Source organism: Triticum aestivum, chromosome 5B, assembly GCF_018294505.1.
Source record: "Triticum aestivum cultivar Chinese Spring chromosome 5B, IWGSC CS RefSeq v2.1, whole genome shotgun sequence".
NCBI lineage: Eukaryota > Viridiplantae > Streptophyta > Magnoliopsida > Poales > Poaceae > Triticum > Triticum aestivum.
In genome coordinates this window covers 713,361,810-713,387,889 of record NC_057807.1, presented here as the reverse complement: position 1 = coordinate 713,387,889, position 26,080 = coordinate 713,361,810, and the positions used below count along the sequence as shown (strand labels likewise).

General features: G+C 45.0%; 1 protein-coding gene and 1 pseudogene across 1 annotated transcript; one reads left to right on the top strand and one right to left on the bottom strand.

Annotated features, from left to right (window-relative positions):
• Window positions 1-2,378: 2,378 nt before the first annotated feature.
• On the top strand, window positions 2,379-3,758 carry LOC123117901 (phytosulfokine receptor 2-like; annotated as a pseudogene).
• Window positions 3,759-14,758: 11,000 nt separating this feature from the next.
• Window positions 14,759-20,340, bottom strand: LOC123114503 (COP1-interacting protein 7). The gene is made up of 9 exons (XM_044535995.1): window positions 19,894-20,340; window positions 19,262-19,562; window positions 19,115-19,148; window positions 18,614-18,666; window positions 18,461-18,522; window positions 18,063-18,215; window positions 17,581-17,777; window positions 15,682-17,198; window positions 14,759-15,263 (listed from the first exon to the last, which is right to left on the bottom strand). Exons 1-9 carry the CDS (start codon window positions 19,950-19,952, stop codon window positions 14,973-14,975), a joined length of 2,667 nt encoding a protein of 888 aa, XP_044391930.1. The 5' UTR covers window positions 19,953-20,340; the 3' UTR covers window positions 14,759-14,972.
• Window positions 20,341-26,080: the final 5,740 nt, after the last annotated feature.

Below are 26,080 nucleotides of genomic sequence, written 5' to 3'. Positions count from 1 at the left end.
CTACAGCTAGCGCAGGGTGTTTCTATAGGTTTTAGTTGAATGGAAGAAATATTGTCCGTTTTATAAAATTATGTCGGAACTTGAAGTGAATTCCGTCGTGTTTGCAAGAAAATAATCCGCTTTGTTCAAATTTGGTTTGAAATGCATGTGGACACAGTTGGATGGCCGGCTGCCGTATCACTGTCCGCGGACACGTCCGCAGTGCGCAGACAAATGCAGTGTCGGTTTTAGGGATCCGCGTTGGAGATGCTATTTTTTTTGGAAACTTTTAATCTATTCATCATCTATTGCACTTTAATAGTTTCAATTTGAAAGAAGGTGAGAGCGCTTGGACAAAGTTGGTTTAAAAAAACAAATCTAATATGCTGTGTAATAGATGCGATCTAGCTAGTTAGGGCGCGTTTGGTTGCTAGCATTTGGGCCAACCAGGCTCGCGCGGGATTAAAACGGCCCGTTCGGTCGCCTGCACGGCATGAACTTTAAAGCACCCTTGAGTCAGGCCCGCGAGCTACGTTCGAATCGGTAGTTTCTCGCGAGCTAGGCCCGAGCGATGCACAGCGAGTTGCCCCTCCCTTGCACGAGAAGGGACGGGGGATGCGAGCTTTGTAGGTGCTTTTCTTCCTCCTCTACTAACCTCATGCCTAATCTCCTTTCTTTCTTCTCCTCTCTAATCTACACAACGGTGCTTTGATTGGATATAAGCTCTAGACGAAAAATATGCACATCGTTGTTACGGTTTCATTCAGGTGATCAGTTGGTAGTTTCGTCGACCGTAAATGCTCTATTTTCTGTTTATATTCGAAGCTATTTTTGACGAATTTTGTTAGATTTGTCGCCTACGATCGACCGTTTGGAATTTTCTTTGCCCAGCAGCCTAATCTCGCAGTTCCTCACGACATTCGTATTATAAGTTTTCTATTTCGTCGATCCTACTGCACTGACGCCGTAATTACACGCACCATGTATTTCTTCTCCTTAGTCCTCTGTCTCAGAGCCCTCATGTTCATCCCTTTCGACGCTGGCGCCGTTCCTCTTGACCTCCTTGCCCACATCCTACTACACTGGAGTTGTCTCGTCCTACTGCACTGACGCTGTCATGGCACGAGCACTGCATTTCTCCTCCTCTGTACAGTATCTTCGTGGAGACTTTCTCTGCGGCGATGAGGCTAGCAACTAGTTCACCGCAGCGCCGACGGGGTCTCTTGCACGCGACTCCGTGCATGTCGTGTCGGATGCGGCGTCCCGACCACCGTCCACCACAATCGCCATGGTCCCACACGCACTGCATTTCTCCTTCCCCATCCTCTGCCCTAGCGCTCCTCCGCACGGACTTCTTCGACAGCGACGCTAGCAACTAGTTTGCCGTGGCGCCGACAAGAACGCTTGCCCGAGACTCCGTGCTCATCGTGTCAGACGCGGTGCCGCGGTCACCGTCCACTGCAGTTGCGAGGCACAGTGTGTGTTAACTGTAAGTGTTAGCTCTTAACCAAACACCGTGTAGTTGTATGAGCCGAGCCAATGCGGGCAACCAAACACCATACACTAAGCCATCCCCTAATGCGAAAGAACTAGATGCGGGTAACCAAACAATGTGCAGAAGTTGCATAACAGCCTGCATTTGCTCAATCAGCCCCACTGAGCCAGGCTGAGCTAAGCCAGGGCTGGCTGATACGGCTGCCAAACACGCCTTTATTGTTTAGTCTACGTTTAGTTCAATTTGTTGACTTTATTAATTTAAACTAATACGTTAAAGGTTATCTGACAACTCGGATCCACAGGTCACAACGGTGTCACATTGAATATAGCATATGCGATGTCTAGTGTCCTCTGATAATGAATTTGTAATTAGTGACGTTTAGCCTCGATGCCACTGCTAGGTTCATCACCACTGCTAAGTCCAGTCCAGTTAAACCAGAGAAAAAAAGACACTACACGTACGCTGGATAGCCACAATCGAACGGAGAAATGAACCAGCTGGATAGCTACGGGTCGGCTGGCAATTCCCGGTGGACTTAGCCTTAGTTTTCTTCTAGAAACTTTCGATCTATTCATCATCTGTCGCATTTTATTTGTTTCAACGTGAATAGAAATGTGAGACGCTAGCTTAGACAAAGATGGTGTAAATACAAAGACAAATCCTTGCGTCAGTACGTAGTTGGCCAGCTTAGGATACGAAGAGACAAGCATGAATGGGCCACGACAAGTCAAATATAAACCACCCATAAATTGCCACCCACGAATTTCAGTGGATCAGCCACTTGTAGTACGTGGCCTGGCCACTCACTACCACTTGCAAGTTGCAAGCCACACACTATAAGAGACCATGTATCACCCAAGTAGTTTGTACACCAAGAGCACTTGCCAATCACTCGAGCAGAATGAATCCCATGGCCAAATGTTACCTCATGTTCTTCCTCCTTTTGGCGCTTCTCTTGCCCGAGGCGCGCGCGACTTCGTGCCACCCCGGCGACGACCTCCGTGCGCTGCTGGACTTTGCCGGGAGCCTCAATGGTCGGGGTGTCCTCCTTCGTGCCACGTGGTCCGGCGCCGCATGCTGCAGCTGGGAAGGCGTGGGTTGTGACGCCGCCAGCGGCCGTGTCACGGCACTACGCCTCCCCGGGCGAGGCCTCGAGGGGGGCATCCCAGGAACCTCCCTTGCAGGCCTTGCGCAGCTCGAGGAGCTCGACCTCAGCTCCAACAACTTTCACAACATCTCAGGGCTGCTCACCGTGTTGCCTGGGTGCCAGAACCTCACCACGTTGATTCTCACCAAGAATTTTGGTGGTGAAGAGCTACCCGGCGATAGTATTATTGGTGGGTTAAAGAGCCTCGAGGTGCTGGCCCTTGGTGATTGTGCTCTCAAGGGCAGGGTTCCGGAATGGTTGTCTCAATGCAAGAAAATGGAGGTGCTTGATTTGTCTCGCAACCAATTGGTCGGCACCATCCATCGTGGATCGGTGAGCTGCACCACCTTTCCTACTTGGATCTCTCAGATAATTCATTGGTTGGCGAGGTACCTAAGAGTTTGGCACGACTAAAGGGCCTCGCCACCGTTGGGCATTCAGAGGGCATGACTTTCACTAACATGCCATTGTATGTGAAGCATAACAGAAGCACACTCGGACGGCGACTTAATGAGCTCCCAAATGTCATAACAGGGACCAACAATCTTGTGAGATCCGGGAGAAACAATGTTGTATCCGGAAACGACAATACTGTCATATTTGGGGATGAAAACACCGTATCTGGGAACAACCATGCGGTGTATGGGAATCACAACACCGTGTCCGGGAACAACCACGTCGTATCTGGGAGCAAGCATGTTGTATCTGGGAGCAGGCATGGTGTAACTGGGAGTAGCAGTGTCGTATCTGGGTTCAACAATGGCGTATCTGGGATCAACCATGTCGTATCTGGGAGTAACAATGTCGTATCTGGGAGCAACAATGTTGTATCTGGGATGAACCATATCGTAGTTGGGAATAACAAAGTTGTATCAGGAGCTTAATTTTATATATAATTAAGCCCTTATATATACATATTGCCTCCTCTTGAACTTCTCAACTATGTGAGGAGTTGAGATGAGATTATGTTCAGCCTTTGTAGTTTGTTTTTCTGCTACTATCGTAGGCCATGAGATACTATTCGATAAATAAGGTACATAAGTTGCCACACGAGATGTGCCTGCCTATGCCTCGCATATGTTGTAATAATCGAATCTTTATGGTCCATGTATTGTGTATCGAGAAATATATTATGATTTGGCTCGTATGCCAAGTTGTACTAGAAGAACGCCCGTGCGTTCCAACGGGGTCACATTAACTTTAAGAGTTCAATATTACGACATTGGCGACATTTTTTTACCATCAAATCCTCACACACACACTCTCTCCCCCCTCCCTCTTCCTCACTCTCTCTCCCTCTCTCTCTCTAACACACACACACATAGCCTATTTTCCCCGCCAATAAGACTTACTCAATTGGCAATAATGTGTGGACTTGTGGTGAGCTTGACTGAACTAATGGATAGTGTGATATATTCCCCAATCATTTAACAATGAAATTTCAGAAATTGGAAGATTATGTAACACCTCAAGTCGTTAGCTACAGTGACCTCCCCCTAATGATGCCATGTCATCAGGCTTGCTAAGCCAAACTGCCACTTGATAAAAATCAAAGCCCAATTCAAATTTAAAATAAAGTCAAATAAATTATTTCTTCAAACAGTAAAACTAAAATGTTCACCATATTCTATAAATTCCACTGATCTTGGACATGTTGAGCCCAACATTATTTGACCCAAAAATTAAATCTTGTCAAATTAATAAGAGGTCCAACAGTAGTTAAAATAACCAATTAAATATAAACTTAATTTTACGTATTTTCTTTTGGCCCCAAAGGATTTTTGTGCCACCTAAAAATATTGTGCTCGAATTGTGTGCATAGTTTCACAATTAACAAAATCCATTTAGTTGATATAAGAATAAATAGAAAACGGTGTTAAAAAGGATAAATGGATTAGAATACATTAAAAACCAAAAGGACGATGAAAAAGGGGATTCCCCCTACCCCGGGCCTTGCCACCGAACCGGCCCAGTGGTCCAGTCCCCGCACAGTCATCTTCTCCTGTTCCCCGAGCCCATCGCTACAGAGTCGGGCTCCCGCCCGACCACCTCGCCGGCATCGAAGGGGAATGGATAAGGGTGACGCCCTGCGTCCCCTGCCCCCATGGCCTCACTCCTCCTCGACGCCCCCTCCCAGATCCACTTCTCCTCCTCGCTCGCTCGATCCCGGTGATCTGGACGAAGTCAGATGCCACGGCCACCATGACCGACCCCGTCCACACGGCCACTGCCCTCCCTGCTGGCTAGGAGCTTGTCGAGGAGCTCCGAATGCCTCCGCTACTTCGTCTGCGCCAACGAGATCAAGACCAGCACCCCCAGATCGACGTCGTTGCCATCTTCCTCAACCTTCGGCCACCGCGACATTGTCGTTCGATCTGCGCTGCCCCGAGCTCCCCTGTCTTCCCCTAGGGTGCCATTGACACCGCCGTGATCTCCTCTTGCCTTTCCCCAGTTTCCCCTCTCGTTTGCTCTCGTTAGGTATTTCGCCGTGGCCGAGAACCGCCGTCCGCCATGGCCATTGCAGGGGTAGCCACTGAGCTCCTTGGATTGACCCCGTGGCACATGCCCGCTCCTATGCACGCCCATGCCAGAGCCTTCAGCTCTTCTTACGCGCCCGCGGGGCCACTCCCTCTCTGGCTCTCCATGCCCACGCACGTGCCACACCGCGTCCATCGCGCCCGCCATTGCCATCACGCTTGCCACAGCCACCGCACCACTGTGCCCCTCGCGATGCACACCCTGGTCGCGCGTCACACTCTCGCTGGTTGCGCTCGCCCCGTCTGGTGCCGCCTATCCCTTCGCTCACCTCGCGCCGCCTCCTGTCGCGGCCATCTTCTGCCGGCCGCCCCCTCAGCCACGCCGGCCGCATCTCTGCCCTCCACCGTCCGCCGCTCGCCTCACCTGCTGCGTGCTTCTTCCTGCTGCTATGCGCTGCTCTACCACTGGTACGCTGTTGCGCCATGCCCTCGACACCGCCGTGGACAAATGTGGCGGAGGGATTGTCAACGGAGTACGAGGAGGAGGTGGCGGAGAAGGTGTGGAGAGGCAAGAGGTCTAGGGTGGCGTCAGCTGGCTGTGGTGGAGGTGATTATGCAAGAAGGAGCTGGGCGGAAGGAGAGGTCATAATTGGAAAGAATCGCAAAAATTTCATAACCCGGAGATCTCATTCCAAAAAATGCTAATATCGATGGAGGGGTGATTTCCTTCAATGGGTGGGAAACATAGGAAATATTGGATGTTATCAAGGAAAGGTAAAAATTTAGGAAAGTTAGGATTTTGAACTGATTTCTATGCAAATGGGGTTTTATTGTTTGGTAACATGACATCAGTACTTGCCCGTCTGTGACGTGTCTGATTAGGAAAGTTTGCAAATGTTAAGAAACTATTTATTGGGGGGAAAGTTTGTGACGTGTCTGTTATTTGTTTCCTAAAACAAATTTCACTAATGAGTGAAATCGATTGATTTAGATAAGTTAGGAAAGTTAGATTCAAATCTATTATTTGTTTCTTAAAAAATTGTTATTGTTTCCTAAGACAAATTGAACCAATAAAAGGAATCGATTGATATGAATAATTTAAGGAAGTTAGATCCGTGTTTTGTTATAGTTAGGAAAGTCCTGGTTGTAATAAAGAGTGGAGAGAAAAATAAACCGATGGACCAGGATGGGAGGGGTGGTGGGAGGAGAGACGAAAAAACCCAGCGAAAATAAACCGTGGAGACTATTCACCAACTGCTCAATTAGGAGTAGAGATTGTGTATCGGGAAAGACGTGATCTCCAAGCTGGTGGTGTGTGGCAACTTCTATTATTCCTTGCCCTCTTGGAGTGCTGTCTCTCCTTGTTTTATATTGTGCTTTAATTCATCCATACATCAAGGGCTTGTTCGGTTGCCTGCATCATTTTTTACTTTGCATACGTGTCCTAATTGGGCCTGACTGAGCAGATGCAGGGTAAAAATTATGCATATAGTTTGATAGGCTACACATAGTTTGGCGTCATTGGGGAAGCAATTTCTGTCTGGCGTTTAGTGGCCTGCATTGGTAGGGCTGATGCACTGCGCGTGTTTGATTGTATACATTGGACATGGTTAAGACTTAGCAGATACACATGACACACAGAGTTACACTAGAGTGCCTCGTGGATGGTGATTGCAGCCCCGCGTCCGATGCAATGAGCACAGAGTCGCGGGCAAGCTATCTCATCGGCGGCATGGCGAACCACTTGCTAGCACCGTCGCCACAGAGAAAATCCATGAGAAGGGACAAGAAGGAGGGTGCCGAGGCAGATGACGGTGAGGATAAATACAGTGCGCACGTCATGGCGGCGTCAGTGTAGTAGGAAACGGAAGAGGAGGTTGCGATGCCGATCGACGAGGGCGGCAATGTAGTAGAATGTGGGAGAGGGGGCGAGAGGAACTACGACACCTGCGATGCCAGTGTAGTGGGACGCGGAACAGGATGTAGAGAGGAACGACATCGGCGACAGCGCCAGTGTAGTTGGATGCGGGAGAGAGGCCGGGAGGAACAACGCCAACGGTGTCGTCAATGTAGGGGGACGCAGGAGAGGAGGCCGAGAGTAACGACGCCGGCAGTGACACCAGTGCAGCAGGACTCATGAGAGCAGGCCGAGAGGAACGAAATATAAATCTACTTGTCTATGGTCGTCGAAACAAAAAAGGTACAACACGGAAGTCATGTGAAAGTGCAAGATGAAGCTACTGGACAAAGCAAATTTCAAATGGTCGACCGCGCGTGATGACTTTGGCAAAATTCATTCAATGTTGTTGAAATATGGGGTGGGCTTTAGGCCCGTATAACAATTTCTGAAGATCTATAAGGGCACATGTGGGTTTAATTGGCACTAGGTGTAGTGGGAAGTTTAGTCCCACCCTGGAAGTTTGAGAGAAGTTGGACCTCCTTATAAGGGATTCTTTTCCACATGTTATTGGAGCTTGAGAAGAGAAGAGGCCCTCGCGCACTCCTCCTCCGCCGCCCGTCTCACCACGACGCGCTGTTGCCGCTGGTGACTCCATCCCGTCTGCCACGTACACGGTCGACGGGAGAGCAGGTATCCAACACCCCGTCTCTCCGGATCCTATACGGGGAGAGGGGCGATTAGGTTTTTGGGAAGCGACCACGCAACTGCTCGTCTCTGATCCGCTACTTCCTCTACGTTTGCGTCGTCTTCGTCATCACCATGTCTCGGACTGAAGCCGACCGTCTCGCTGTCGAGAAGCTCAAGGCCGACAAGAAGGCCACTGAGGACGCTATTGCTGCCGCGGCGGCGGCTTCTGCCTGGCCTACTAGAGGGTATAACACATTTATCCCACTCCTGCACATCTTTCCACGCGGTTGCGTCTATATAAGTGTGAGGTGTCTACTAACCCTAGACGCCACGAACAGATCACATCTGTTCCACGCGCACCACCCACCGTCGTTCCTCTGCTGCAGCTGCCGCCGATGACTCCATCCCATCTGCCACGTACACGGTCGACGGGAGAGTAGGTCTCTGAAACCCCGCCTCTCCGGATCCTGTACGGGAGAGGGGCGATTAGGTTTTTGGGAAGCGACCACGCGACTGCTCGCATCCGATCCGCTACTTCCTCTACGTATGTGGTCGTCTTCGTCATCACCATCTCTCAGACCGAAGCCGACCGTCTCGCCACGGAGAAGCTCGAGGCCGACAAGAAGGCCGTTGAGGACGCTACTGTTGCCGCGGCGGCGGCTTCTGTCTGGCCTACTAAAAGGTATAACACGTTTATCCCGCTCCTGTTTATTTTTTTATTAGCAGTACTAGCATTATGTGTAGATGTGTTTACTATTTGCATAGTACGTGTTTGTCTAGATCAGAATTAGTATGTCGTGTCAATGCCATGGTGCTGATTTATTTATGGATTAAATTAGTCAAAAAATTGCCTATTTACTCAACAAATATAGCTTCAAACATGAACACAAAATTAAACATTTGATGAACAAAACAATGAATCGATCACCTGAATGAAACCACAACATCGATGTGCTTCTTTTTTAGACCTTATCTCGTGTTGAAGCACTGTTGTGCACAATAGATATGACTAATAAGTGGAGGAGATTACGAATTAAACCAACAAATCACGTGCAACCTCAAGTACACCACGTAATATCTGACAGCAGCACGAGGTTACATTGTTGGAGCCACCCACGTGCGCTCTTTTGCTTCGCCTGAGCCTAGATCGCTGGAGATGACCAAATTGAGTGCTTCCAAATTGAGTGCTTCCAGTGGGTCTGGCCCAGAGGTTGATATATGTAAGAGTAGAGCCTTGGTTCAGTAGTTGGCTATGCAGTTGTGCAGCCTAATGACTCGAGTTCAATTTTTAGAATTGACAGGTGATGTACATGGGTTTTTCCCATTTATCGATGATTAAGCTTGGTGTGTGGTGGAACCACTTATCAAGGAATATCTTGATACTTATTTAAAAAACTATGAGGATCATGTTTATCTTGTTACTCATGCTAAAATGGATGTATGCATCCTCAGTTGGTGTAGTGGCTGGGAAGTGAAAATCTCTCCCTTTTTTTTTGGGAGAGAGAGTCTTGGCTCAATCGTTGGGTATGTGGTTGTATAGCCTAACGATCCGAGTTCAATTCCAAGAATTGACAGGTGATGCACAAGGATTTTTCCTTATTTATTGACGATCAAGCTTGGTGTGCGGTGGAATCACTCATCAAGAAATATCTTGATACTCATTTAAGAAAATCGAGGATATGTTTATCTTGGTACTCATACTAAAATGGCGGTATGCATCCTTAGTTGGCGCAAAGGCCTGGAAGTGAAAATCTCTCCCATTTTTCCTCCCCTGCCGCCGCTAGAGGGCGTGACCGGGTGAAGCCCGGCCAACGTCAGCGGCAGCAGGTCTCTTCCGCCCCCTCACGCATGGATCCAATGCGGACCGGATTTGACGGGCAAGGGCATCCCGATGCGAAGGGTCGCGGTGACGTGATCCAGTTTCTGCATCCATGTGGTTTTGTGGCAGCCGCTAAGAGACGCTGCAAATTTGCAGCACTTGTACCAAAATTTGTGGCAGTGATTGGATTCTCTTGTTGAATAAAAACTCTCATTTTCCCCTAAAAAGGATGTATCAACACTATGGGAATTTGAAGAGAAAAAAAAAGAGAGAATATACCCATAAACCGATTCGGCTGATCCACAGATATTCATGCAAGTCATTCCTCGGCGTATATATACGATCATACGTATATACACCAGAACTAGTACACAGCTTTTCAGATCAATATGTCCAATCCACAAGTATATGCTAGAGTTGATGTGTAGATTGTAATACAATGCAAATGACAGATTATACAAACAAACTGCTTACAAACAACTCCGTCGTAATATACAACAATGTGTAGATTATGTACTAGAAATCAACAGGCCAAAAAATTTAATCAATACAAACCGAATTGTTGCCCTCATCAGTCAACAAAATCAACAGGCCAAAAAGCTTTTCAGGAGTACATTTAAGTCATGTGGGGCACACATCACAGGGTATTACTGCAGAGCGAGTTAGGTCGTTGGGCAACACAATGCCCGACAACGGAGGCCAAAACAGCCGGCACCTTCTACCTTCTGTGGTACTTCTCTCGGCACTGGCTGGAAGGACGCTCTACGTACCATGTGCTAGTGGATCATTGTGGTGCTCCTCACCATCCTGGCGGCCATAGTCTTGCACTCAACTACCTGGTAACTTTATGAGGGTGATATGTACTCGATATATGAGGGCAATGCCTCCCTTTTGTGACAACTTTCATATTTGCTAAATATGGGCAAAGGGGACCCATGCCCCCCCCCCCCCCCCCGGCCAGGCATTTGTTGCAAAGTCTCGTAATATTATCCTTTTTTCGTGACCAACAAGGCCAAAAACCACACATTAGTCTTGGTCGACGAGGCTACACATTATTTCCTTGACCGACAAGGTTGGGAGACTTTTACTTTCCGTGACCGACGAGGCCGGAAGTTATTCACATGTCCTGGCCGACGAGGCAGGACATCCATTCTTCACGGCCGATGAGGCCGAACATTCACCTTGAGACTTTGTCATGAACCCTATGCCGACGAGGCCGGATATTGTACTCCAAAGACCGGCGAGGCTTTGGCATGTCACCACATGGCCACACGTGCCACATATATCTTGGGGATCCATATCTTGGAGAATATTTCAGGTTATAAGATGACGACCATCAAGCGCAGCTTAATCGGAGGTGTTCTGTGGATTGCCCTGCGGATGTTATTAACCGGATTGTCTTACGAGGCTTCGGGACCTGCAACTACACAATGGCCAATTCAGTCAGATTTCATTGAAGGTGCAATATTTGTAGTCGGTGGGAAACTGTACTTTGTATTTGATAAAGAATTAATAAAGTAATGTTTCCTATGTGTTACTCTCTCTTTATTTATTTGTATATGATTGTATTCTGGCACGACCGTGATTTATTTTATCGTTACGCCATTAGGAAATTCCCCTGCCCCGCGGGACGTTTATTTTTAGCGAAACACCAGCAAGTCACGGAGCGCCTCACCAGGGGCAACTTTCTCCTCTGGAAAGCCCAAGTACTTCCTCAGATCAAAGGCGCCCGGATGTTTAGCTACCTTGACGGAACAACTGCTGCTCGGAGCCGGAACAGATCGAGGATCAAATACTGATAAAAGCGGCACTGAGAAAGTCTCCAACCCAAAGTTTGACGTCTAGAATTACCAGGATCAATAGGTGTTTGTCTCGTCTGCAAGGTGACCATAGAGCAAAGGAGGGAGAGAAAATGAAAAATTGTTCGAAACATAGGTGAAACTTGTGTGGGCACTTTCGTTCCACATGTGGGCAAACCGGTTCCTAATCTTAGAGAATTTAATATAGCTTGCTTGCTTCTTGGAGTAAAAGATTCTTTGATGAGAGAGACAGTGACTGGAAGTAAACTCTATGCTTTAAATATGTTGCAAATAACCCTAATGTACTATGGGTTAAACCGGTGAATGCATGGTTCTCCATTCTAGAAAATTGTCACTTGGGCTTTTGCTGCTGCAAAGTGTTTGATAGATGAATTCCTCGGAATGGACAAAGTGTGGCCTTCTGGCATGATAAATGGTTGGGAAGCTGCTCTCTTAAGACTGTTCTGGGATCTCTCTGAGATATGTTAACAACAAGATGCCTCCATTGCTCACGTTTGGGATGGAGTGGAGTTACATCTCACTTTTAGAAGATGTTTTGATGAGAGAATGCTTACCAGATGGTTTGAGCTAGTGAATCTTGTTAAAAACTTTTCTATAACGAGTGAGAAGGATCAACCTGTTTGGGAGTTAGAAGCATCTGGTAAATTTTCAGTGAAATATGTTTATAGAATGATAAACTTTGGGGGGGGGGGGGGGGGGGGGGGGGTCTCCTGTCAACTAAAATATTATATCTGGAAAATCACATTCATGTTTTTCTGCGGCTTATCGTTCACAACAAAACTTTGACTAGGGATAACTTGTCTAAGCGTAGACATGTTGATGATGTTTCATGTGTCTTTTGTAATGAACCTGAGAGTATTCAACACTTATTTTTTGAATGCATTGTTGCTAGACAGTTGTGGGCTGTGATGGCAGAGAGTATTGATATTCTTGCCCCCAGCTCCTTTTGCTGGCTGCTTTAGGCTTTCCTTCTGGAAAGTTAAAAAAAACGCTTTGATGTTATTAATTTGATCACTTCTGCTGCCTTATGGATCAATACATCCGATCCACAAGTATATACGAGAGTTAATGTGTAGACTGTAATACAATACAAAAGGTTATACAGACTGCTTACAAACAACAACACAAGTGTCTTGTGCATGTATATATGTCTTGTGCATGCATGCATGTGTATGTCCTAGAAATCAACAGACTAAAAAATTAATTAATACAAAACAAATAGTTTGCCTCATTGAAACAACTAAATACTCAAAGAACGACAACCTTATTCTTGCGGAATGGCACCAACAGGGAGAAGGACTGAGAAGCTGCATTCTTACAGTAATCAAGCCCAGTCTCATCCAAAAAATGCCCAATTTGTGACAATGATAGTCAGATGCACAGTGATCTATATAGCTCTGAGAACGTATCTGGTGCACCGGTGCTTGTGGTGCTACCGGTGTACCAAACACATTAGCACATTTTAAAATGTTCCAAAAAAACTGAAACAAATCTAGCACATTGGCATAACATCAGTGTATGTTGTCACAAATTTCGAATCAAAATTCAAAACATTGCTCGAGTTACAAAAATGACAAATTTGACATCAATGTGATAATGGGCCAAATTTAAATCCACAATTTGTGTTATGTACTATTCAGTGTCGAATTTGTCATTTTTGTATCTCAAGCTATGTTTCGAATTTTGATTTGAACTTTTTAACAACATGCGTTAATGTTATGTGAATGTGCTAAAAAAATTTATATTTTGTTGAACATTTAAAAATTTGCTAAGGAAGTTTGCTGCACCTGTAGCACCACAAGCACCGGTGCACCAGATACTTCCTCGTATAGCTCAACCCTGCCCTAAATTAAGCCTAATGATTTTGATCAGTCCTTGTAGACAGGATAAATGAACCAGCTATACACAGGCCAAGAGTATTTAAATAGCAGCTAGAAACATTTAATTTAAATGAGCATCATTTGATATTGCGTGAATATATTTTGAAATACATGATAAAGTGAACATTATTTGATAATGTGTGAATACTTTTTATATACATTAACCTTTTAAAATATACATGAATATTTTTAAAATTAAATGAACAATTAGAGATAAAAATTGTAAACACTATTTTTATAAATTTAATTAACATTTTGTAAAATATGAGAAAACTTCATTGACAAATTTGTTTTTTATTTGAACCAAGTTATGTAACACTTTAACATATTTTCCAAAATGCATACACATTTAGACCATTTTTAATATATATATATATATATAGAAAAAAATGAAGAAAAAAAATACGTTGTGTTGTCGAGCTTGGCGCATTTAGGGGTGTGCGTGGGCGAACTTGCCCTTTTCCTTGCTACAGGCGAGACATAGTATCAGCAGGAAAAAAAATTGAATCAGTCCAGCATGATCTCTCCGCTCTGCCTGCCACCACCCAGTCATCCCTCTGAACAGGAAAAAAGTCTAAAATTAACTCTTAATTTCATATTCGAAGTCTGAATCAAACACTCACCTTGAAATCTCAAAAACTGGCACTGTATGTTTATGGATCCTGGCCAATATTCGTCCGAGACCAATTCGTCACAAGACCTCTATTTCTCGTACTCAACCGTGGGCTCATATTTATAAATATCTAAAATGAACTTTTATGATTACCCACTTCCTGCACTGATGATCTGCATCTTTTTTTTGTCAACCTCTCTATTTCCCAGACTCAACTATTTTTTTGTCTACTTCCTGCACGGTTGAGTACTGATGATCTGCATCTATTTACCCACTTCCTACCACCGCGAGTGGGGCATGGCACCGCGCGCTCCCCACCACCGCACACCATGGGACATTGTTCGACCCCCAACCTCCTCATCAAGCCAAACTTGCTTTGCTCTCTAGGACGACAACAGCCGCTACAACTTTCATATACTTCATCCCAAATAAGTGTCTCAACTTTGTACGTACTGAAGTTAAGACGCTTATTTTGGGATGGAGGAAGTAGTACACAAATTCATATAATGATTTTAGATTCTGTCTTGCGATTTTATTCTTCCATCCTAATCTATATTAGCTAGGTTTGCTTGTACTGACAAGGTTGGTTCACCGGCTTTTCTTCCTGTATTTCAAATTTTCAACAAAACAAGCTGCTACTGTGCTGTCTAAGCATAATATAATACTATAAACAAAAACACAAGCATAAACTTAGCAGTAACAATCACTAACAATTACCTGGATTTCTTTGAACAGTTACTTGTAATGGATAATGTAAATTCGGATGCTCTTGCTCAATGAAAACTCTCGTTTTCCTCCCAAAAAAAAATCCTTTATGGGGAAAAAACACAGAGAATCTATCCATAAATCAATTCAGCTGATCCGCATACATTCATGCAAGTCATTCTACAGCATACATATACGATTGTACGTATATACACCAGAACTAGTACACAATATGTCCGATCCACAAGTATATACCTGAGTTAATAATGTGTAGATTGTAATACAATACAATGTAATAAAGGCCGGATTATACAAACTGCTTACAAACAAACACAGGTATGTACTAGAAATCAACCGACCAAACTTTTTAAATCAATACAAATCGAATTGTTGGCCTCATCAATCAATCAAAAAAACTAAATAAATACTCCCCAAAGCACAGGGACATTATTGCGGCAAGCTTCTTCTCCGTGGGTGGTCCGCGGTCGCTGACTTGGGATTCAAAGTTGAAGCATTGGTTTTAGGTTGAGCAAGCTTTTTCAATCGCTCAATCAACGATTCGGTTGTGCCGCCGCCGCCACTTTTCTCCTTTTTCATCTCAGCCAAGGATGAGGTTGACTTGCTCACCGTGCTTGCTTTAGCTGCTGTTTTCTGGGGATTCGATGCGCCGCTTCTGGCAGCAATCCTCTTTTCCCTCTCTTGCTTAAGCCTTTCCAGCCGTTTCATCTGCTCCGCTTCCTGAAATTATTTATTTACAACAACAAAAAATCATCAGCGGTTTGAGCAAATGTTTCCTGCTCAAAACTGTGATTCTGCTGATGCAAACAAATGACATTCTCCACCACATTATTCGCCCTATTATTTGCTTCTACATGGTGGTCTTCTACTCTATTGACACATATGAAAAATATACAGTTAACAGGGGTAGGAAACAATGATGCGAAAATGGCATTTGATATATGTGACACCAAAAGGAGATAGATAATACTAAAGCACTCTGTTGTATATGGATTCAATTGGGTCATTTAAAATATGCAGTGAGGATGTTAAAAAAGAGTAAATAAAGTCATGTGGGGCACACATCACAGGGTATTACTGCACTTAAAACCAGAAGAAAAGAATAAACTGTTTAAGTATAAAAGTAAAACATCAATACCAGCTCCTTCTTTTCCTTTTGAAGGCCCGCTTTGTAAGCCCGTAGGTTTTGCGCGCGTTTCTGAGCATCGGTTAGTGGGCCTTTGGGCGCTGATAATCTCCTTGCAGAGGCATCCTTCCTTCTTTTATCCAAGCCCTCCTGTGAACCTCTAAGCTTCTTATCTTTCCCCGGCATCTTTTCTTCACCCTCAACACAAACGGATAAGTCCTCTGCATTTGCATCTTCAACGCTGACATCACGCTGAATCTGCATGTGGCTGTCATAGTCCATTGATGGGTCATATCCAAATGAAACATCTTCAAATCCACGCTCTGGAATCAACTCATCTGGCTCATAGAAAAGTTCAGCTCCAGCCTTAGCATCTGATGTTTTCTGAACACTTGAGCCAAGCTCGGCATCTATGTCAATGGCAGTACGGCCGGCTGCTCCAAGATTATCCTGTGAGTTGGAGGTAACAGGTATCATGAAGGACTCATCGCCCATACTGTGCACATTCTTCTTTTCCTCTAGAGGAGTGGGTCTCTTGTAATGCGCCTCGGCAAGGGGGTCCAAGGAGCTCCTCCTGTCCATTGAGTTGTCATGTCCATAAACCATGAAGTCATCATTTGCCCCTCTTCTGTATCCCCCACCTCCAGCTTCTATCTCCTTCATGCCACCATCCACAAAGCTCCGACCTTCCGCAGACATCATAAGTTCATCACCAGACATCATCTGCCTGGCCCTAAGTCTCCCGTTGGCTGAACTGAAAGACATCGCATGCCGCTCATTGACATCAGCAGAGCCTCGCTCTGATAAAAGAATAGGATCATCAATACTTCGTGTGGTCTCTTTCCTCCTAGGTGGTGCTGCTTCTCTTTCACTGGCGAACATGTCCCCGTCATTATGATCTCTTGTCTTCTCTTCATCTCTGAGCAAGAAATTCTGGAACGCGTTCCAGTTTCCTTGATCTCCATCTTGCTGCCCATTAGACATTCCATCCTTTGTATACTCATCTTCAGACTCAGCAGTGGTTTTTTTATCCCCTTTTTTCTTCGAGCTTGAGCGCTTATGATGATTCCTCTTGCTGGATTTTCTGTGTGAATCGTCACTATCTTCTGATGCCACATCAGAGCCTGATTGCGACTCACTCTCTGATGACCCATGCTTCTTCCTTGATGTTACATTTACATTGCGTATGACAATTACATTAGATTTCTTCTTGCCCGAGCGATTGCCCTTTTTACTCGACTTGCGGCCATGAGAGCTCTCCCTCTCTGAACCACTTTGGTCATCACTTTCATCATCGGAGTTGTCAAAGTCCTTGCTATCTGCTGAGTGCCTCCTTGATAGTCTCCTTTCTGAACGGTTGTACCTGGGATCATCCGTTGGGGGGTAGGGAGGAGGGTAATATGGGTTCGCCCCAGGGTAGTATGGTGGCATGCCTTGCATGGGGTAAGGAGGATGCATTGCCCATGGTGGATATCCTGATTGATATGGACCATGATGGGGAGCTCCTGGGTGCTGAGGTGTCCTATGATCTGTCAAGCAACAGAGAAATGAGTCCTCGGATCCAAGTTCTATCTCACAGTAAAAAAGAAAAGGCAAAACATGAATCCATTGCGTATGCAGATTGACAAAAAAGGGTACAAATTCAACATTCCTGCGCAATAATAACCAGGCAAAAGGGCCATTTCAAATTGGAAGAAAAATTGCCGTGTAAAAATAAGCAGAAGGCAGCAATATATTAGGAACAATTTGGGTCACAATTTTCAGATAACGGAAAAGTCAAAATAAAACATTGGCATAGGCTATGGAAGAAATAAAGTAAACAATTCTTGTGAGCATTTGGAAAGTACAAATACAAAATAAAGGGTTCTTGTGCGCATTTGGAAAGTAAGTTAAGTCATGGCACCAACATACCAGCTTTAGCAGCATCTTCGCCATTTGTATCTCCATTAGAGACAGACATTGTTTCCTTATCTCCCATTAACATAATGCCAGCAGCATTGAAGGGAGGAAATTCAGAGCGTGCAGACATTGCTTCAGGTTCAACATCAATCCACTGTCCAGTTTCATGTTTTTGCCTCCACAAATCAATGAACTGTGTGCATGCCTTCCTATTAATTGATAGTGAACATCCACGTAGTTAGCGCTACAGATTTGATACTTATGCACTCACAGAAATTGCTTAAGCTACTTGTGCATTGCAACAGCATTCAACAAGACTGTATAATTAGCATCAGAATGGAATGCAATAAATTATGCAGTTCTCGTATGGAATCGGCACAAATTAATCAGCAGCCTCAGGTTCACATCATCTAGAGGAATATAAGCCATATCCAGAGGAAAGATCCGATACATCAAGCATGATACTACTTGGTTCATTAGAAGGCCATACTTACATCAAGCGTGAAGCACCAAAACGCTCTGCGAACGAGATCAAATATATCAGGTTGTCTATATCAAACCCAGCAGCTACAGCACGTGCAAAGGCCATAGCCTGCTCTTTACGTAAGACAGTCTTGCGAGTCTCCAGCACTCTGAGAAGCTGAACTCTGCAAAACATTGTTAAAAAAAAACATTCACGCATAAGACATCATCCCAAAGAAGTGCAGATAAGGTAATCAAGGAGCTGAATTTGACTGTAGAATGAGTGTGAGAAATTAAATGTTCATTAGATAAAAGCATAGGAAACAAAACAAAAAATAAGACAGTAGTTTTTTCATATAAACAAGAAAAGAATGTGGGAAATGAAACGAAAAACAACATGGTGAAAAAGGGGGCTTATGCATATAAATACTTTGAATGCTCCTCATGCGCTCCAGTGTCATTCTGCAGGGGAGATGCTGGATGCGTGTCAGGCTGTCAAAAATATGAGAGTTGTAAGCCCCTCTTACCACGACGCATTCACATGGTGAAAAAACAGTTTTATTACCTATCGACACAGCCATACCTTGTACAGGACGAGTGCCTTATCACCATCAGGATCATAACTTGTCTTGCTACCTGTAAAGGGACATGCCAGGTATATTTATCGACGGAACACGGGATGTAAAATCATGTTTCAGTACAGATCAATCTATCATCAGAAAACATATATGATTCCCACTGAACTTTTTTATGCAGTTGCAGATTGTCCTGAAAACTTGTGCACTTAAGGATGGTTAGAATCCATCTTATAGAATATTCAGCCTCCAATATAAGTTAGGTAAAACAGAACAGAATGTATAAACACAAAACAAGATAGGCCATGCATCAAACATAAAAATACTTTTGAGCTGTCCACTACCATGTGCTCCCTAACCGACTAACTCAACAGGTGTGACTGATGGTACACCGCACCAAATTCTAGAATGAATGATAGATTCTAAAACAGAAGTATCTGCATTTCCGGTTACGAATAAGCATTGCCGAAGATTTCTTGGTAGAAATGAAGTCGGTAGTAGAATGGTACCTTCCATGGAGGAGTCCACATTATGGGCGTCTGCCTGGCAAATCCCAAACACAAACATGTCACTGTTGTGCTATTATTATTACTCTCAACAAACAAGCAAACAGGTACACATTACATTACAGATGATAATCATAATCGTGCACTTACAGATTTGAGGCCAATATTTGCATTGTTCTGGACAGCGATGGCGTCGTGGAGCTGCAGTATCTCGGACTCGATGGTGGTGACCCGCTCCAGGACCTCCGGCGTGCTCACGAACCGGACGAACCTCTGGATGGTGCCCCTGGTGAACCATGGCGCGTCGGCACCCGGATCCGGCTGGAGCAGGATGGTGTAGCCTCCCTTGGCGATCTGCTCCTGGGCGACCTTGAGGTGGGCGACGAAGGGGTTGAGCAGGCCGGAGGCGATCTTCTCCTTCCTCCCATTGGACACCACAACCAAATCACACCTAGAAAAAATGAGGAATGAGGGAACAAGCATAAAAATTCCTTCTTTGTAATGCTACTGTTACCGCCACACACACACACAAGAAATTGTTGCAGATGCCAATAAAATCAGTAAGCTTGAGTAACCAGCAGAAGACAAATTCAGCAATAGGTATAAATGGTATCCATCTCCTGGATCTACCACCTGTATGTAGCAGAAAGAGCAGAGCTTTGGGCATTCCCTTCATCTTTTGTGGCGGCGCGACAGCAAAGATGGGGAATTTGGTTTGGCGGGCAGATCCGCCCCTGATGGTATGGGGAATTGGGAGGTTGAGCTTGAGTGGCCGGGATTACCTGGTGCGGGTGGGGGTGAGCTGGAACGCCGCCGAATCGAGCCTCGCCTCCGGCCTCATCACCGTCGCCGTCGATGGGGTGATTCTTCAGATCTTGCGGCAGCCAAAGATCTGGACCAGAAATGCACAAGAAGAAGTAGGAATTTGGCTGGATGGGGGCGCTGGAATCCGGGAGCAAGAGCAAATGCGGCAGGCAGGTAGGGATTTGGGACAAGCAAGAAGAAAATTCAACAACTGTGGGAGAAATCCTTCCTTGTGCTCCCTCCCTCTCCCTCTCTCCTAGGAAGGAACAGTTACAGAGAATGGATTGGCTGGACTAGCAGACGCAGACAGGAGGGGTAAAATAAATAGATAGATAAATAAATAAATAAAATGTGGGGAGGGGAGGAGCAGTGTGCTTGTGCTGTGGTTAGTGCGCGAAAGCTGCTTGCTTTGGTTTGGTTTGGTGGCAAGAAAAGGAATGGAAATGGAGGCTGTCCATGTCAACAGAGAGAGGAAAGGAATCAAGCTGTGATTTTCGGCGGATTTATTATGGCTCTAAGTTTGATTTTGACCAAATCTTATATGCAGACTAAAAAGAAACGTCTATTATTCTAAGATAATGAAACATTTTTCTAATTGTTTCTAGATCGGCTACCCAACAGCCTAAGAGCTTTGGATTCCGTTAATTTCACTCTACTGTACTGCAGTGTAGGAGTAGACAAAGAGGACAGGCAGTCCTGTAATGTACTTAAATGGAAGTATGTGAGGAGGAGTGACAGAGCATACAAACAAGGGGATCAACCATGTGATGTGATGTGATGCCATGCCAGGGGTTATGCTGCTCATTTTGGCTGCCTGTCCTAACAATTAGATTAAGATTAAGCTGGTGGTGACAATTAGATTAAGATTAAGAGAGAGGGAGAGCCAACAAGAAGGGACCTTCTTTTTTGCTTTGCTTTGCTGCCTTTTAATTTGGTGGTTGAGTGTCTTGGTCTTGATGGACAGATTCTTATATTCTTTGCAGCACCAGGAGGAGAGATGCCGTTTTGCTTATGGAACAATCAGATCTATCTAAAGTCACCTTCTTAACTATCAATGCCGCTACACCTACTAACTTGATGATGTGCCATGATCACACATCACTAATCAGATGAGCTCCCCAAGCTGCCCCACGACGAGTCGAGATCGCCAACTGGTCTTCAGTGCGCACCGCTCCATAATACGCCCTGCCATCTTGCGTCATCCCAACTTCAGGAGAGATCCACTCATTGACCTTCTCAAGCCCTACTTCCATAGACACACCCACGGCACCAAACATAACCACCATCCCACGCACACTCAACACACGTCCATCATCGAGACCATGCCGTCATCGACGCGATAGATGCCACACCGCACCACCTTCTGCACCAGGAAGCATACGCACTCACCGCGCACACATTCCATCTCAAATGCCCACGACGGCACCTCCAAGGACATGACGACGCCATGGCGGCGCTGCCGCCCATTCACATAAAACTAGTGTTTTCACGCGAGCATAGAGGGAGAAGGAAGCATGGGGAGTTGACCTCGTCGTTGCCACAAGGAGGGGAATGACGCCAGGAGCGCCGTCAACGATGTGGCCACCGTCCATTTTGCATGGTGATGGAGAGAACTGCATGCTTGAATGGTGATACGTCCATTTTGCATCATGTTTTCCTACTATTATTCATAATGTTTTTATGCACAATAACACTTTATGGAGTAATTCTAATGCCTTTTCTCTCATAATATGCAAGGTTTACACAAAGAGAGAGAATACCGACAGCTGGAATTCCGGAACTGAAAAAGCTATGTCAGATATACCTATTATGCACATTTCCAAATGAGTTGAAATTTTATGGAGCATTATTTTGGAATATTTAATAAATATTGGAGCAAATAACCACCAGAGGGGGCTGCCTGGTGCCCACAAGACACCAGGGCGCGCCCTGATGGGTAGTGGGCATCCCAGCCCACCTCTGGTACCCATCTTCCGGCATATAAGGTCTTTTGACCTAGAAAAAATAAGACAGGATTTTCGGGACGGAACGCCGCCGACTCGAGGCGGAACTTGGGCAGGAGCACTTTTGCTCTCCGGCGAAGCGATTCCGCCGGGGGGCCTTCCCTCCCGGAGGGGGAAATCGAAGCCATCGTCATCACCGACAACACTCTCATATTTGGGAGGCCAATCTTCATCAATATCTTCAACAACACCATCTCATCTCAAACCCTAGTTCATCTCTTGTGCTCAATCTTTGTACCGGAACCTCAGATTGGTACATGTGGGTGACTAGTGGTGTTGATTACATTGTGTAGTTGATTACTATATGGTTTATTTGGTGGAAGATTATATGTTCAGATCCATTATGCTATTTAATACCCCTCTGATCTTGAGCATGATTATCATTTGTGAGTAGTTACTTTTGTTCTTGAGGTCACGGGAGAAGTCATGTGAATTTGATATGTGTTCGATATTTTGATGATATGTATGTTGTGATTCCCTTAGTGGTGTTATGTGAACGTCGACTACATGACACTTCACCATCTTTGGGCCTAAGGGGATGCATTGTGGAGAAGTTATTAGATGATAGGTTGCTAGAGTGACAGAAGTTTAAACCCTAGTTTATGCGCTATTCCGTAAGGGACCGATTTGGACTCATATGTCTAATGCTATGGTTAGATTTTATCTTAATACTTTTCTCGTAGTTGCGAATGCTTGCGAGGGGGTTAATCATAAGTGGGAGGTTTGTTCAAATAAGAACAGCATCCTAGCACCGGTCCACCCACATATCAAATTATCAAAGTAGCGAACGCGAATCAAATTAACACGATGGAAGTGACTACACTACTGGAATCAGAAACTTTGCCGGCAGCCGTTTCTTTGTCGTCAGCTAGCTGATGGCAAGGGTCTTTGCCATCAGCTTGAAGAAAACTAACGGCAAAGAAATTGTTTGCCGTCAGCCGTATATTTGTCGTCAGCTAGCTGACGGCTTAGAACCTTTGCTAGCGGACGGCAAAGAGGCAGGGTGGGCAGCTAGCGAGGGCCACCTAACAGCCACTTTCTTTGTTGTTCGCTAGCTGATGGCAAAGAGTCTTTGTCGTCCGCTAGCAGGCGGCAAAACAAGTGGCCAAACTAACATTCGTTAGCTAGACTCTTTGCCATCTGCTAGTGGACGGCAAAGAGTTGTGCCCTATCTAACAAAACGCCCTCGCCCTATCCGTCTCTCTCCCCTCTCTCTCCCTCCCTCATCCCAAACCCGTGCCGCCACCCCGCCCTTGCCGCCCTGCCCCGCCTCGCCGCCCCGGCCTGCCGCGCCGCTATGGCCGCCCCGGCCTGCCTCGCCGCCCCACCCCGCCGCGCCGGGCCGCTCCGTCCCGCCGCGCCGGCCCTGCCCCGGCCGCCTCGCCCCTCCGCGCCGGCCTGATGTCGCTTGAAGCTACGTCGGTATTTCCCCAAAGAGGAAGGGATGATGCAGCACAGCGGCGGTAGGTATTTCCCTCAGATATGAAACCAAGGTTATCGAACCAGTAGGAGAACCAAGCAACACAACGTAAACAGCCCCTGCACACAAATAACAACACCTCGCAACCCGACGTGTTAAAGGGGTTGTCAATCCCTTTCGGGGTACGGCGCCTCAAGATAGGCAAAGGACGTGAGGTAAATTTGTAGATGGGATAAATAGATCGCGGAACAAATAAATTGCAGCAAGGTATTTTTGTATTTTTGGTTTAATAGATCTGAAAATAAACGCAAGAAAAAAGTAGATCACAAGGCAAATATATGAGAAAGAAGACCCGGGGCCGTAGGTTTCACTAGTGGCTTCTCTCGAGAAAAATAGCAAACGGTGGGTGAACAAATTACTATTGGGAAATTGATAGAACTTCAAATAATCATGACGATATCCAGGCAATGATCATTACATAGGCATCACGTCCAAGATTAGTAGACCGACTTCTGCCTGCATCTACTACTATTACTCCACACATCGACCGCTAGCCAGCATGCATCTAGTGTATTAAGTTCATGGAAAAACGGAGTAATGCAATAAGAACGATGACATGATGTAGACAAGATCCGTTTATCGCGGCATATATGGATCCCGTTTTTTTATCCTTAGTAGCAATGATACATACGTGTCGGTTCCCTTTCTGTCACTGAGATCAAGCATCGTAAGATCGAACCCACTGCCGGGCACCTCTTCCCATTGCAAGATAAATAGATCAAGTTGGCCAAACAAAACCCAAATATCGGAGAAGAAATACAAGGCTATAAGAGATCACGCATATAAGAGATCAAAGAACTCAAATAACTTTCATGGATATAAAAATATATAGCTGACCATAAACTCGAAGTTCATCGGATCCCAACAAACACACCGCCAAAAGACTTACATCATATGGATCTCCAAGAGACCATTGTATTGATAATCAAGAGAGAGAGAGAGAGAGAGAGAGAGAGAGGAAGCCATCTAGCTACTAACTACGGACCCAAAGGTCTACAAAGAACTACTCACGCATCATCGGAGAGGCACCAATGGAAGTGGTGAACCCCTCCGTGATGGTGTCTAGATTGGATCTCGTGGTTCTGGACTCTGTGGTAGCTGGATGAATTTTTCGTCGATTCCCCTAGGGTTTTCTGGAATATTAGGGTATTTATAGAGCAAAGAGTCGGTCCAAGGGGCACCCGAGGTGTTCCCCTCCTCGGGACTCCCCCCAGATGCAACCAGGGACCGTTGTGTTCCTTCTGGCCCATAAAAAATCATTGTAAATTGGCGTGGCATTTGGACTCCATCTGATATTGATTTCCTGCGATGTAAAAAACTTGCAGAAAACAGCAACTCGCACTTGGCACTATGTCAATAGGTTAGTACCAAAAAATGATATAAAATGACTATATAAGGATTATAAAACATCCAAGATTGATAATAAAACAGTATGGAATAATCAAAAATTGTAGATACGTTGGAGACGTATCAGCATCCCCAAGCTTAACTCCTGCTCGTCCCTCGAGTAGGTAAGTGGTAAAATAGAATTTTTGATGTGGAGTGATGTTTATCATGTCATATCATATTCTTTTCTTCATAGTATGGACATTTGGACTTTTATGTGATTCAAAGCAATAGTCTAGTTTTGACATAATAATTTAGATACTCAAGCATATCAACAAGCAACCATGTCTTTCAAAATATCAATGCTAAAACAAGTTATCCCTAGCCCATCATGCTCAAACATTGATCCATTCATGAAACACACTCGAATATTAGCTACACCCAATACTTAAGTACGATCATATTGTCCCCTAGTTGGTGCTTTTATAAGAGAGGATGGAGACTCAAATTCAAAAATAAAAATTGCATAAGTAAAAGAAAGGCCCTTCGCGGAGGGAAGTAGGGATTTGTAGAGGTGCCAGAGCTCAAAGCGAAAAAATAGAGATAAAAACATTTTGGGAGGTGTATCCATCCCACCAACGAAAACGACTTGGAGCATCCCAACACTTTCCATGCTAGATATATCATAGGCGGTTCCCAAACAGAAAATAAAGTTTATTCCTTTTTCCACCATAACTTTCACTTTCCATGGCTAGTCGTATCCACGGGTGCCCTCCATACCAACACTTTCCAAGGAATTTATTATTTGACAACATAAAGTAAATTCATTTTTGCATTTCGGGACTGGGCATCCCTAACACTTTTGCCTTACTCTCGTGCAGTGACAATTGAATAAACACTCGTCGTGAGAATAACACATCTAGCATGGAAAATATTAGCTACCCGTTACCGTTCCGCGAGCGAAACAAACACACAAAAGAGAAGTTCATTTTGAAAATTAGAGATGGCACATGCAAATTTGCTTAGAACGGCAAAAGAATACCGCATATAGGTAGATATAGTGGACTCATGTGGCAAAACTGGTTTAAAGGATTTTGGATGCACAAGTAGAGGTCATACTTGGTGCAAAATGAAGGCTAGCAAAAAGATTGAGAAGCGACCAACCAAGAAACGAATAATCTCATAAGCAAGCATTAAGCATAATTAACACCAAATAATGCACCACAAGTAGGATATAATTTTCATTGCATGATTATTGACTTTCGTGCATGCATAGGGAATCACAAACCTTAACACCAATATTCTTACTAGAGCACAATTACTCATCAACATAACTCACATATCACATCATCATAT

What these genes read in the sequence shown, in the direction of transcription:
- LOC123114503 (XM_044535995.1), bottom strand. Translation starts at nt 19,952, where the DNA reads ATGAGGCCGGAGGCGAGGCTCGATTCGGCGGCGTTCCAGCTCACCCCC. An exon ending in AGGCACTCGTCCTGTACAAG is followed by an intron (nt 18,523 to 18,613) that starts GTATGGCTGTGT and finishes TATTTTTGACAG; the next exon opens with CCTGACACGCATCCAGCATC. An exon ending in TTTGGTGCTTCACGCTTGAT is followed by an intron (nt 17,778 to 18,062) that starts GTAAGTATGGCC and finishes ATCAATTAATAG; the next exon opens with GAAGGCATGCACACAGTTCA.